Source organism: Montipora capricornis, chromosome 14, assembly GCF_036669925.1.
Source record: "Montipora capricornis isolate CH-2021 chromosome 14, ASM3666992v2, whole genome shotgun sequence".
NCBI lineage: Eukaryota > Metazoa > Cnidaria > Anthozoa > Scleractinia > Acroporidae > Montipora > Montipora capricornis.
The window spans coordinates 45,071,005-45,083,504 of NC_090896.1; the positions used below are offsets into that span (position 1 = coordinate 45,071,005).

The 12,500-nt window shown below is 40.1% G+C and overlaps 1 protein-coding gene and 1 pseudogene across 1 annotated transcript in view; one reads left to right on the top strand and one right to left on the bottom strand.

The window, feature by feature from the left end:
- The first annotated feature begins 423 nt into the window (after positions 1-423).
- LOC138032132 (sacsin-like) overlaps positions 424-12,500 on the top strand; it is a 30,905-nt gene continuing 18,828 nt past the window's right edge. The window contains exons 1-5 of the mRNA XM_068879724.1: positions 424-557; positions 3,806-3,859; positions 7,021-7,118; positions 11,621-11,737; positions 12,481-12,500. The exon at positions 12,481-12,500 is cut by the window's right edge and continues 128 nt beyond it. Of these exons, the coding sequence (XP_068735825.1) occupies positions 3,856-3,859; positions 7,021-7,118; positions 11,621-11,737; positions 12,481-12,500 (239 nt within the window). The 5' untranslated portion in view covers positions 424-557; positions 3,806-3,855. The remainder of the gene's footprint in view (positions 558-3,805; positions 3,860-7,020; positions 7,119-11,620; positions 11,738-12,480) is intronic.
- On the bottom strand, positions 8,491-9,201 carry LOC138033634 (uncharacterized; annotated as a pseudogene).

A 12,500-nucleotide genomic window follows, 5' to 3' on the forward strand; every position in this document is an offset into this window, starting at 1 on the left:
CCAAGTTTTAAGCTTTTCATGAAAAAAATCTTTTGCCCTTCTTCTTGTCACTCGAAAATTCAAATTCCAGATCATCTTTTAAAGCTAGTTCATCTTTTAAAGCTAGTTCTTTATGCCTTTTCGGCGAATGCAGCGCGAATTAAAAGACAAACTTCGATGAAGACGAAGTTGTTTTGCTCAAACAGAAGAAACCAACTGAATGTGGAAGACGTACGTTCAGCCAATCAGGAGCGAGAATTTTTGGCGCTCGACCAATCGTGAGCGAGTAATTTTGCTCTCTTCTCAAGCAAAATTAAGAAAAAATACCCTCTTCATTGACCAATCAGTATTCAGTAATTTTGCCCTCTTTGTTATTATGATGCAAATCAGTTTGAATTCTCGGAAAACGAAGGCTTACCGGAAATATTAATTACTGCTGGATTTCTAGGAATATGTGGTTGTTCTAGGAAGTTTGTTGAGATAAACTTGAAAACTGAAACTGTCTTGAAAATTCACGCAGAGCCAGGCACAGTTTTACTTCAGGGGATCAGAGATGTATTCTTAAAAAATGGAAAACGGTAAGGATCTAGAAGGTTGTATTCTTTTATGGCGCGGTCGATTCTCAGAAAGGAGTTTAAAGTTGAAACACTTTATGATGTTCTTGTTGCGGCGAACCTGAAGAAAGATTTGTTTAAACTTAGTCCACGGCTGAGACCTCGCAAGGTTAAAGTTTCTGTTAAACAAGTTCAGTTTTAACGAAACAGCCAACTAGTATCTTAGGTGAAAATATTCGCCTTGAAGTTCGTAAGAAAAGATACACAAAGAAACTCAGACTCAGTCACAAATATCAAGAAGCTTGTATTTTCACGTGCTTTCATTCAATTCCAGTTCGAAATCGTAGTAGAGTCAAATTATTTGGTTACAATTTTCTCTGTATGCTATAAGGAACTTTGTGATATCCCTATAAAGCTTTATAGATTTAGGAAAGCAGGAAGGGCAAGTCTAGGAAAAAATTTCGCATTTCTGCAGCTAGCCGACACTCGAAACCCATTTCCCTCTATTGGTTATGTGTTCACAACTTACTAAAATTGTACACATTTTAAATCAGTGGAATTAGATTTGGGCAGACTGTGGCCGTGTTATTTTAGGAAAAGATTGGTTCAGATTCTGTATATTTAATCCCTCAGTTTGCAAACTGTCTGAACATAAACGCTTGTGTTCTTTGCTTGAATTGCCGTCGAGACCGGGTGTCTAGAAAACGAAGACTCCTTAGACCATAAGGAAGAAAAGTAACCAAAAACCCTCAATCTGGCTAACCCTATGCCTAAAAACCAACTTTAGGCATAGCTAGGCCTAGGGTTAGCCAAATTTAGGGTTTTTGGATCACTTTCTTCGTTTTCGAGTCTTAGGGCCTTAGGGCTCTTTGTTTTCAAGACACCCGTCGATACCTTACGGCCTTACGGAAAGCATACCACCAAAAACCGTCGTTCCGCAAATGCTGCTCAATAGGAACTTTTCTATCCGTAATGCTTACACTGAAACTATTTCTATTAATTTGCAATATTTTTGTAGAGATACGATGGTATTTATTGTGTTCAATGGCCGACGTTTCAGGCGTCACTTCTCTTTACCAAGGAGGCATCAAAGTCTCTCAAAGAACGGATAGAATCAGTGAGCTAGCTCAGCATATCTTTAAATCCCTGCGAATTTAAACCTCTGCATTTAATAATATAATTTGCAATCGTATGATATCGATTTGAAGAAATAAGTCATGAATTTAATCGGATAAATAGCCATTCTTCAAGTTTCAACGAATGAAAAACGAAGTTGTATTAATATTTTGTGAAAGATGAATATGAATGTGTTCAGTATTATGCCTGTCGCAAAAGTTTTGGGTTAAAGCCCATTTCTCTTCAGAGGGAATTCATAATCTATTTAGTTTTCAATAAGAAGTAGAAAGATCGTAACTTCCTTGCTTCGCATAATGCATTGTCTTTGTTGGAGGGTGAGAAATTTCGTGAGGATCTGTTTCCGATTTTGCTTGCAGACTTCCTCCCTGTTTTCCAATTCATGTCTCCTGGCGTTCTCAAAGCGTTATTTTTCTTGCGATTATCACGGTAAAAACCGCAACTTGTTTACTGAATTAGTCAGTTTCATGGAGAGTTCGTCATTCATTAAGTTCTACTGGTCTAACATTCGTTTGCGGAGCTCAGAAATTGTATTCATCCCCTTATATTTCATGGATAGTTTAATTTAGTTGAGCGGAATCATTCTTCCAATGCCGTGACCAAAATGTTATGCATAATTGTTTTCGGTGTGTGGGAATAGATGGTGTCACGGTGCTTGGCATTCTAATTTCCGAGAACGAAGATACAAAGCTGATTTACAATTGAACGGATGAAATTTGAAAAGTTGAATACTACTTCCTTACGGAAAAATAAGCGAGCACGGACCCACAAGCTGTTTCTTTGTTAAGTACTGAGGTAGATAAATCACAGTATTTTATGCTCACTACGTGAGGTTGGTTTTAAAAATGGACATGTGTGTAATCCAATCCATGACATGCATACAGCAATCTGTCGAACAAACAAAACAAACAAACAAAACAAGAAAAAAGAAAAGAAACCCTCTCAGAGAGACCTGCCGAAGCAACTCCCATTTTAAATCTTAAAGGGGCTAGGTCACGCTATTTTTGGGTAATTTTGTTTAATTTTGTTAATTATGAGCTCTAAACGTCAAATTGGCAGAGAAAGAATCTTTCATTTGCAAAATCACGGCCACATAACAACTGAGAATGCTTTTCCAGCTTTGTAAATGACATTTTGATATAGACTGATATAAGTTTGAAAAAAAGAGGGCCGACGTTTTTCAAATTTACCCAAATTCAATCCATTTCAATCCTCTCCAGTTTTGTCCATCCATGTCCCTTCTTGGCTTCCCTGTGTTTTGTTAGAGTTCTTCTATAGTTTTGAACAGTTATTTTGATATTTTAGTTAATTCTATGACCATTCGATCAGTGCTGAAAATGCCTAAAATAGCGTGACCTAGCCCCTTTAATCCAAGTGAAAATTAGTTCAGATACTTATCGCGTCACGCACTAACAACATATCACATGGGACCTGCAGAGGCTTGTTTTTCCTTTAACCCATGCGGGAATAAGGAATCTTTTACCAAGGCATTTGCTTTGTGCAAGAGGGCCCAGTTTCCTTGCCTTTTTGGTGCATGGTCAAAATCATTTGCTTATAGGAATGCAAATCATTATTTTACAGGACTCGAAATTGCGACCAATACGGTCGCCAATGCGACTAAAACTTCCTCCTTGGCGACTAAAAATTCTCCTTTAGTTGCCAACTTGGCGAGTTCATTTCTGAATAAAGAGTGAATAAATTTATAAGCGTTAAGAAGCATCAGCGATTACCTTGCTGCGAAAAAATGTGGATCAAATCAAATTAATATGTTAGCTTTCAAATTTCAACCCGACGCCGCTACCGGCGGTGTTACTTCGGTGTGAATCGTGAGGGCAGCATTTTACAGGAAGACCAAATTTGTTTCTATTTCGCTCGTGTAACCTACAAGATGTCAGCTAGCACCGACTTCGGTAGTTTTATTAGCTTTCTTTACATTTTGCTAGCGCATTGAGCATGTGGTAAGATTGTCATGCAGTGAGTGTTAATGGAAAGTTTGGAATTTGTGTTCCTGCCTTTGGGGATCCTACACCTTCTGGCACACTTGAATTTATGTATTGGCCACTTATGTTTCTCAGTTAGTCGCCAAGAGGCGATATATGGTATATTTTTGACGGTACCGTTTGAAAAAATTTCCACAGGTGATGTTTTAATGCAGGAGATGTCAACATTTCGGCCCTGAATCTGCCTTATGGGTACGTACACCACAGTTATTCTGGATTAAAAGTAATTAAAATGTGTCTTTTTTCTCTTTGGCTTATTGAAAAGCAGTCCAAAAAAATCACACACACACAAAACATAAAAAGCCGAAATTTGATCGGGGACTTAAACTGGTTTCGAAACGTTGTTTTCGTCCGTCATTTTGCTTTGGACGCCTCTTGATAATCATGGTCGACTTGTTCCGTTTTCTGATTGCCACACGCAGCGTAGCGTAACAAGACCGAGCGAGAGTCGTGTTACACGATAAAACTCTTGTTTTTATCACCACTGCAAGCGTTGCAGAAGTAGAAGGCGGTTCTATTTTTTCATGAAACTTGTCTCACAGCGGAAGTTCAAGAAGGTTTCATGAAACCAGCCATGTTACACGGTGCAAAGCCAGCTGAAACTTGTTTTGTAGGGCCATTTCGTTTCAGCTAATGCAAGAGTCAATGTAAAACCCCACTCCACCCCGGGACAAGGTGGGGATTTGTTACAGACCTAATTTCAAATATTAACAAATTCCCCTCACCGTGGGGAAGCTGTCCACCTACCAAAGTCCTCAAATGCCCCACTATGTGGGGCCTCCCTTACCTGAAATGTTCTGTATTAGGAGCCTGAAAAACGAGAACAATAAAGCACAGTTCTATCCAATAATCAATCAATCAACTTTATTTAAACACGGTAAATGGCTCAGCAAGCTGGTTTTCAGGCATGCCGTGTAACAATTACAAATTATAAAAATTAAAACTGGTGATTAACTAACAATAAATTGGCAGTTAATACAATGACTTAATGAATTAATTAATAACTCTTAGTTCGTATGATAAGCAAGACTAATAATACTAGTAAACATAGTAAAAATTTAAAATGCAATATAATAACAAGAAGTGAGTCGTCGAAGAAGTAGGATAAAACATAATTAAAGTTATATCCAAGGATATCGCGAGTTTGAAGCAAGTAAGATCCCCTATCTCACGTGTTTGATTTGAGAGCTGGTCCCAAGCCATTGCACCCCGATAAGAGAATGAACGCTTTAGGTAATTTGTTTTAGGTAATGGTATTTGGAGATCGTGGTTGGAACCCCTTTGTACCTGCTCGTAAAACAGGGCAAAAAATAAAGAGCAGGTGGTGACCAAAACTGAAAGTATACATCTTAAGTTGTAGATGCTGTGCACTGCTCCACTCTTAGAGAGTAGATTGCTTAGATTTCAATTGCAAATTACTAGATTTAAATAACAAAAGCATTCACCTCTCGAGGATCCTTAAAGGAAAAGCACACGAGTTGATGTTTGCGATGAAGCGGCTCACGACAAATCCCCACCCAAACCCCTAATTAACCTGGGGGCGGTGCAATACAGATGTTACCCAATCCCCCACAACCTCGGGGGTACGATTTCCCTCAAATCTCTTTCTTTTCCCCACTAATCCCCACCTTGTCCTGGGGGTGGGGGAGGGGGGCGGGGGGCGGTGGGGATGTTGTCACGGGAACTGCTTTTTGAACCGGAACTCGAGTACACTTCATCTCCCATGATACCTCTGGGTCATACGCCATGTGCTCGAAGAGTCAGACATGTTTAGTTTGAAGTTGTTTGAATATTTTTTCCATCGAACGAAAAATATGGACTATGTCGACTTTGATTGACTTCTACCCGGACTCGTCAACATATGTAAGTTTTGTAGAATTATCGCACTCGTTGTTTTTGAAACCTATTTTTGACAGCTTTCATGAGATACACTCGTATCTGTTGCAGCGAATCTACTACTACAACAACAACATCTGAGATCGAAATAAAAGGCAGAGAAACCAGTAGAACCTGTGTACGTGAAACTGTTGTCGAATTTCGATATACACGGAGCTGGGATTGAGAGAATTGCAGGAGTGACTACAGGGGGTTTATATTGACTCCTGCATAAGTGTTTCAACGTTTAACAGTAAATTAATCGAGTTGGCGTGACAAGCGAAGGCATCTGACATGACAGGAATGACATTTAAGGAACATTTAACAAGAAGTGGTTGATCAATGTTGCAATTACTGACGTCGTGAAGTGGCGCAATAAAAGGCTAGACATTCAAAAGTAAAAATGGAAAATATTCGGACTCGCTGCTATGCATAAACAGCAGATGTCACATGAAGTTACGGAACCAGCTCGCTAAACCGCTGGTATAGTCGGGTTTTTCTGTTCCTTGAGCCCAGGCTAAGGACTAATTTGAGTACACTCTCTGTTTTTCAGGCCCAGGCTGGAGTATTCTTATTTTTCTTCGGATTTGAGACTGAAATATTCTTAGGAAACTATTTTTAGAGAACAGAATTTTTGTTTAACAACTTCATAGACGAGTATTATGTTGCACCGTGACCACACGGCTACATTTAGTGCTGTGTTATTGTTTAACTAGGTAGTTTTGCCTTTTAGAAAGGATGAATATGCCTAATTTTTTAGTGGTATTTTACAGATCTTCATCATGCAAAAAATATATTCTAAAAAAATCTCAACCTCAGGTACATTCTTAACATATTCTCTTAATTGCGGAAGTCGCAGCCTAAATATTCTTATTAAAAAAAAAAAAAAAAAAGAAAAGAAGACTGTAAAATTAAAATTATACAAGTGCAAAACAATTAACTTGGTTTTTCGAATTAAAGCAAAGCTTAGCTTTTGTAAGACTACTGAAACAGATATGTTACTAAAACATGGAATGACCTAAAAACACCAAAAATCAGACACCTAAAACCAGCAGCTACAAACAACTACTACCACCTCCAGAAATACTCTTTTTTATCACTTAGGTAGTTTGCTTATTGTCAATTTGGTGCGCACCTCTGTGATCGATTACACTTAGCCAGCGTCAAACAGTAAATGTTGTAATCTGATTTCACTGGTGTCTGATTCCATGTTCTGTACATTTATTTAAAAAAATATATCTTGTCGCAAAATTTCGATACATGTCCTTTAGTTGAAGGCTTCTTCCCCTAGATGTAAAATTGCCTATTTTCTTCAACCTTAAAGTAGTTTCCTCGCACATTTTTCATTTTGTCGCGTTTAGACCATTATTATTTGGTGTTCCTGCTACAGGAGCAGTCGTCTTTGTTTAAAATATGCGTCTTTATATTTTATATTTTTATATTTTATGAACTAAATTGAATATTCTCGGGTTCCACAGCGAGTAACGATGAAGGGTTTGATTTGATTCAGCCGTCGCTGATCCAGCAACTGAGGAAGATCTTAGATGAGTACCCAGATGACGGACAGATTCTCAAGGTAGGTGACTTTTAGCGGTCGATGAATGAGCCTCCCCTTAAAAAAAGTTGGGTATGAAAGTAAATAGTCCAAATGTCTAGGATTCAGCACTCAATAAGGGGCGTGCCGACGTCAACAAGTGTCACGTCATTTGTTGCTGTCCCTGAGTATGCTTGTCCCGTTTGGCACACGTTACTGTCAATATCTTTGAGGGACGATGTGGAGGACATCCCACGACACGCAATCAGGATAATTTATCCCCATCTGTCGTACAGTTAAGGGCTCCAAAAGCTTGACCTGCCAACACTCTTCGACAGACGACAGTCGTTGTGTCGCTCTTCTTACAAGGGTAATCTTGCCTCTAACAGCAAAATAAAGGGCCTGATACCGAAACCTGTAGGCCACAAATATAACTTTAGACGAGCTAGGAGTCTGCGTTTGTTTAAAGGTACAGCAAAGCGTTTTTCTCACAGCTTTGTACCCAGATGTGTGGCGATGTGGGACGATCACCCATAATCAATATCTTATTCTAGTTCATATAGAATTTTATGCTTGTATAGCCTTTAGCTAATAGATTTTTTTTTTTGTAAACTGGCGTTTTTCAATTTGTCAAATTTTATTTGTAAAATTGCCAATCATGTGCTTTAATAAACTATTTTATAATTTTTTTTATTTTTATTTTTAAAATGTCACCTCACCATTTCTGCTTACTTCACCATCACATTTGCAGGAGAATGGGAAGGTCATACAATATCCTCTTAACTTTAACCCTAAAAGAGATAAAAAGCAGAGACTCCAAACCAAACCTAAAAAAGCAACCAACACAATCGCCAACCCTATCGTTAAAAAAGGTGGTTTACACTTAGAATTAATGGGGCACTTCTTTCTGCACTAACCTAAAATGCCTATGACATAAAATGACCACAAGACACAACAAATCATGGAGAATATTGAATGTTGGGCTGCGGACAACGCCATCAACCTAATTTATTGAAGAAAAATCAAAGATCACGATTACCTGAACTGAAGAAAGAATCTATGAAAACGAGTAAGGGAACCAGGGTGGCCAGAAAAAAAACCTGCCACAAAAACCCGTAGGGGAAAAGGACAGGAAATCTGGGACGGGCCAGGCACAACTTACGTTCTCCGCCAGGACTATAAGCTAAGTAAAACTACAGACATAAATAGCTATCAAAAAATAGAGACAATAAATGAAACACAATAAACTACGAAGCATTCCTACAATAGCACGAAATAAGCTATCCATAATGAATAACCATAAATATGGATAAGAATGAATAAATAAATTACAATGAATTGCCAACTAATACTTAAAACTAGCTATGAACAGACTAACCAAAATAGAAAATTACAATAATCTCAAAGGATATTGCTAGAGCAAAATCTTTATAGAAACGGTTAAAAGATATTCAACAGCATGCTTTATGTATCTATTTTTGGATGAAGGACATCTCCACCCAGCATACATGTCCAACAAATCTTCTGATATGCGCCTGCAAGCCGGATTGGATGCCGCACCAGACCTCATACTGTGCATACCATACTTGGAAATGTCATCGACGAAGGGCTCAATAAACTTCTTGAATTCCCCTCTCAGAGTAGACACAGACACACCCTTTCCGACGTGAAAGTATTCCCTCGCTTTAGACTTAACTATACGACGAACAAGAGGAAACGATTTACTCGACTGTGGTAGAACCTTAAGAATCTTTTCAGTAATACTAACTGGACATGTAGACTTCCCAGACCTGGCAAGATAAGAGGTATGACCCTCCCGATTCTGATTATTTTTCCGCTTAGCAACAAAGATAGTCATGTGGTCGGTATTAACGATTACATCATGAAGGCGGAAGCTGTTAATTTCATCAATACGAAAAAACCCATAGAAATCTACTAACAATATGAACAAAAAACGAAGGACGGTAAGAGAATCATCCGAAATATGGAAATTGGCAATCGTCTGAATCGTGCCTACAGACAAAGGCTCTTTCGGACGAACAGGACGTGCCAATTTCCTTTTAGCGCCCTCTAGGGCTTATTTTACCAGGGGATGATTAAGAGGGCATAATTCCAGCCCAGACATCGAGTGGGCCCACTTAATGCCATACACATCGGCTGCTACAGGGGGTACACCCATATCGCTCCCAAAGCAATTGCTAGCAAGCTCCGTAATAAAAAACGCAATGTGCAAAGGCTTTGCTGGAATGACCGAGACGCCAATCTTCGAAGACACACACTCACGCCATTTCAACCAGCCTGTCTTGCACTTGGTTATGGTAGACGATGCCCGAAATCCCATCTGCAAATCAAGAAGATCAAGAACCAAACTGCGGAGCGATGGATCCTCCAAAACCGCTACTTCATTCCAAATGCCGGACATCAGAATGTCTGAAAGACAAATCAAAAAGTGAACGAAAAGAAAACAGGAAGCTGAAAAGCACAAGTACCAATAGAAGCTAATAGATCAGCAAAAGCGCCAAAACTAAGGGTCACTGCAGGCTAAGCAAACGACCAAATGGGCTCAACCGAAACCACCAACTCAGGCCAAATGTCGCCAGATCAGATTCAAAGCACATGCCAAAACAGGATAATATACACGCCAAATCAGGCTCGAAAACAAGCCAAATCAGACCCAAAATACACGCCAAAGCAGGCTCGAAAAACACGCTAAGTCAGGCTCGAAAAACACTCCAAATCAGGCTCAAAATACGCGCCAAATCAGGCTACTAATACTTGCCCCATTCTACATACACGCAGCAAAAAAGAGACAAGAAACACGAACGCGCCTATCCGTTCTCGCAAACTTTGCTGCGTAGATAAGGCAGCTGACCTAAAATCTAAGCGCAAAACCAGCGTTCTGAACTTCGGGCAACCACGAAAAACAGAAGGGCGAGACGTATATATCTGCTTCTGACCGGGCCCCTCCAGCAGTAGATCGTTAATTGCAGGCAGGGCAAACACATCCACGCGAACGACTTAAACCGAGAAAACCTTTCGCGTAAGGAAGGCCAAAAATAAGCCGACGGCCACTCCGGGACAATCAGAGTCCCGCTTCCAGAAGATGACTTGAGATGACGGACCGAGTCGACAATAAGGCGAACTGGGGGACACATCCAATCGTTTTCGGTGCTCCTGTGTTGAGCCAGGGCATCCATGCCACTGCATCTTGGGGAGGCAAACTTTGATTAAACCGTAGGAGCTGAGCGTTGTAATAGGTTACAAAACGGTCTGAAAAACCACCGAAACCAACGTCGTTTGCATCAGAAAAAATAACCGTTGACGAGTCCAGGGGAGGCCGAAGAGAATAGCTGTTAAACGAGTCAATGTTACAGTACCAGAATCTTAACTCCTCCAAGAAAGCCGCGGTAAAATGAAGGGTGCTTTCCCACGCCGATCGAGATTCGATCGCCAGGTACATTCACCGGGTGAATAGAAGTGATATCGCCCCTACCGCCAGAGCTACAGAAATTATAGAACCGGCGATCCTAGCTAATTCGCGATACGATGGTGACCGATTACCAATCACAGAGCCCAGAAGACTTTGAGCTCAGTTTGCACCTTAGCTTCCGGAGCTTGAAAAGTCATGGCAATAGCATTGATCACGAAACCCAGCCACTCGCCAACTATCATGGGATCCCAATAGGATTTATGCTTATTCACGAGGAAACCCGAAGAGTTTGAGTAACGGAGGCTGCCGCGGCGGAACACTTATCTAACTGACTTCCAAACCCATCATCGAGATAAACAAAACTGCTATGACTCATCAATCGCCAACGCTTGACTAACGGTCGCAAAAATTTGGTGAAGCAAAAGCAAGCGCCACTAAGGTCAAAAGGCAAAACTGCAAAAGAAAAATATCTCAGCACGCCATTGAACCGCCAAGAAAAATCGAGATAGGTCTAGTTCTTCGCACAGATATCCACATGGTGATACACTGACCTGAGGTCCCATGTAAAAAAAAAAAAAAAAACCAGTGCACTTCTTTCAGGACTTGAGATAGCGAACAAAGGTCTTCATATTTAAACTGAAAGCTCATCAGAAAGTTGTTAACATGTCTGAGATCGATGACTAACCCGAGCTTCTTCCCTTTAACTACTGACAATGGGTTAACAAAAAATGGCGGAACATTGCGCTCGACAATGCAATCTTTCTCTAAAAGTTCGCAGATGGCTTGCGATACAAATTCAGGACGCGGAAAAGCCGATGCATTATTAGCCAAAAAACATGGCGGAACGGAACGTGCAGAAAACAAATATCTGCTTAACTACGTAACGCAGATATTTTAGATATTACGTCTATCAGAATTGAGCGCGCATCTAACTACGGGTATTTCTGGTGCAGAAAATGCTGCCTGTAGCAAGTAGAAAGTCGCATGTTCAAAACTTCTGCCTTTCACTGCAATTTGTGTTATGCAGACCTCATTTGTTGCATCTGCCCGACAAGGTGTTACTCATATTACAGATTTAATATCACTGACTCTTTGCACCTCTCTTTGTCTACAGGAACTCATTCAAAATGCGGAAGATGCAGGTGCTACGAAGGTCAAATTTCTTCATGACAAAAACAGCTACGGAACAGCCCAGTTGTATGACGACTGTGAAGAACTCATAGAATGCCAGGTAAAAAAGTGTGTAATTCAACGGGAAGCCCAGGTAGATTGAAGGCAGGAAAATAAATCTCGTTAGGACACACTTTTAGAGAGTTCAAATGGGCTAGAAAACCTTGGGTGAACGCCTTTAAAGGTCCCACGAAAGCAATGTACTTTTGACCCATATCACCTGAAGCGGAAAAAAATATATCCAAGATGGTTTCGACTCCATGAAGACTAGAACCTTACAGTAGTTAATATTCTAATTACAAAACAATGTCTTGTAAAAAATGAGAACTAGAGAACACAAAAATAGACTAGATAAAATGTCAAAGCTAAATTATCAATTGGTATCAAATTATGCATTATAACAGAGCTAGCAAAGTCACGCAATTTCAGCCAAGCATTTTGCCTACGTCATCAGCATGCTCCATACTATTATGGACGCACGCTGATGACGAATTGAAGCCATTGAAATGCATGCCAGTAAGCTTTGAATGGGTTTGGAGAAAGCAAAATTTCATAAAATAATGTCAATGTTATAAAACAATTGGTTCCTGGTTAGCGTGCGTCTGTCGAGTTACCGATGCACTTGGAAATTGCTAATCACTCGAGAAACTAGAGTCGTTCTTGGTGATCGCATCGTGCGACTCTTACGCTGCTCTCATGCTTATCAACCTCCCACGTTCATCCATGGACGCACGCTGACTGTCAACCAATTGTTAATTATCCTCCTTTGAAGATACTACAATTCCAGCTCATTCATCTTAACAGGGTCCTGCTCTATATGCCCA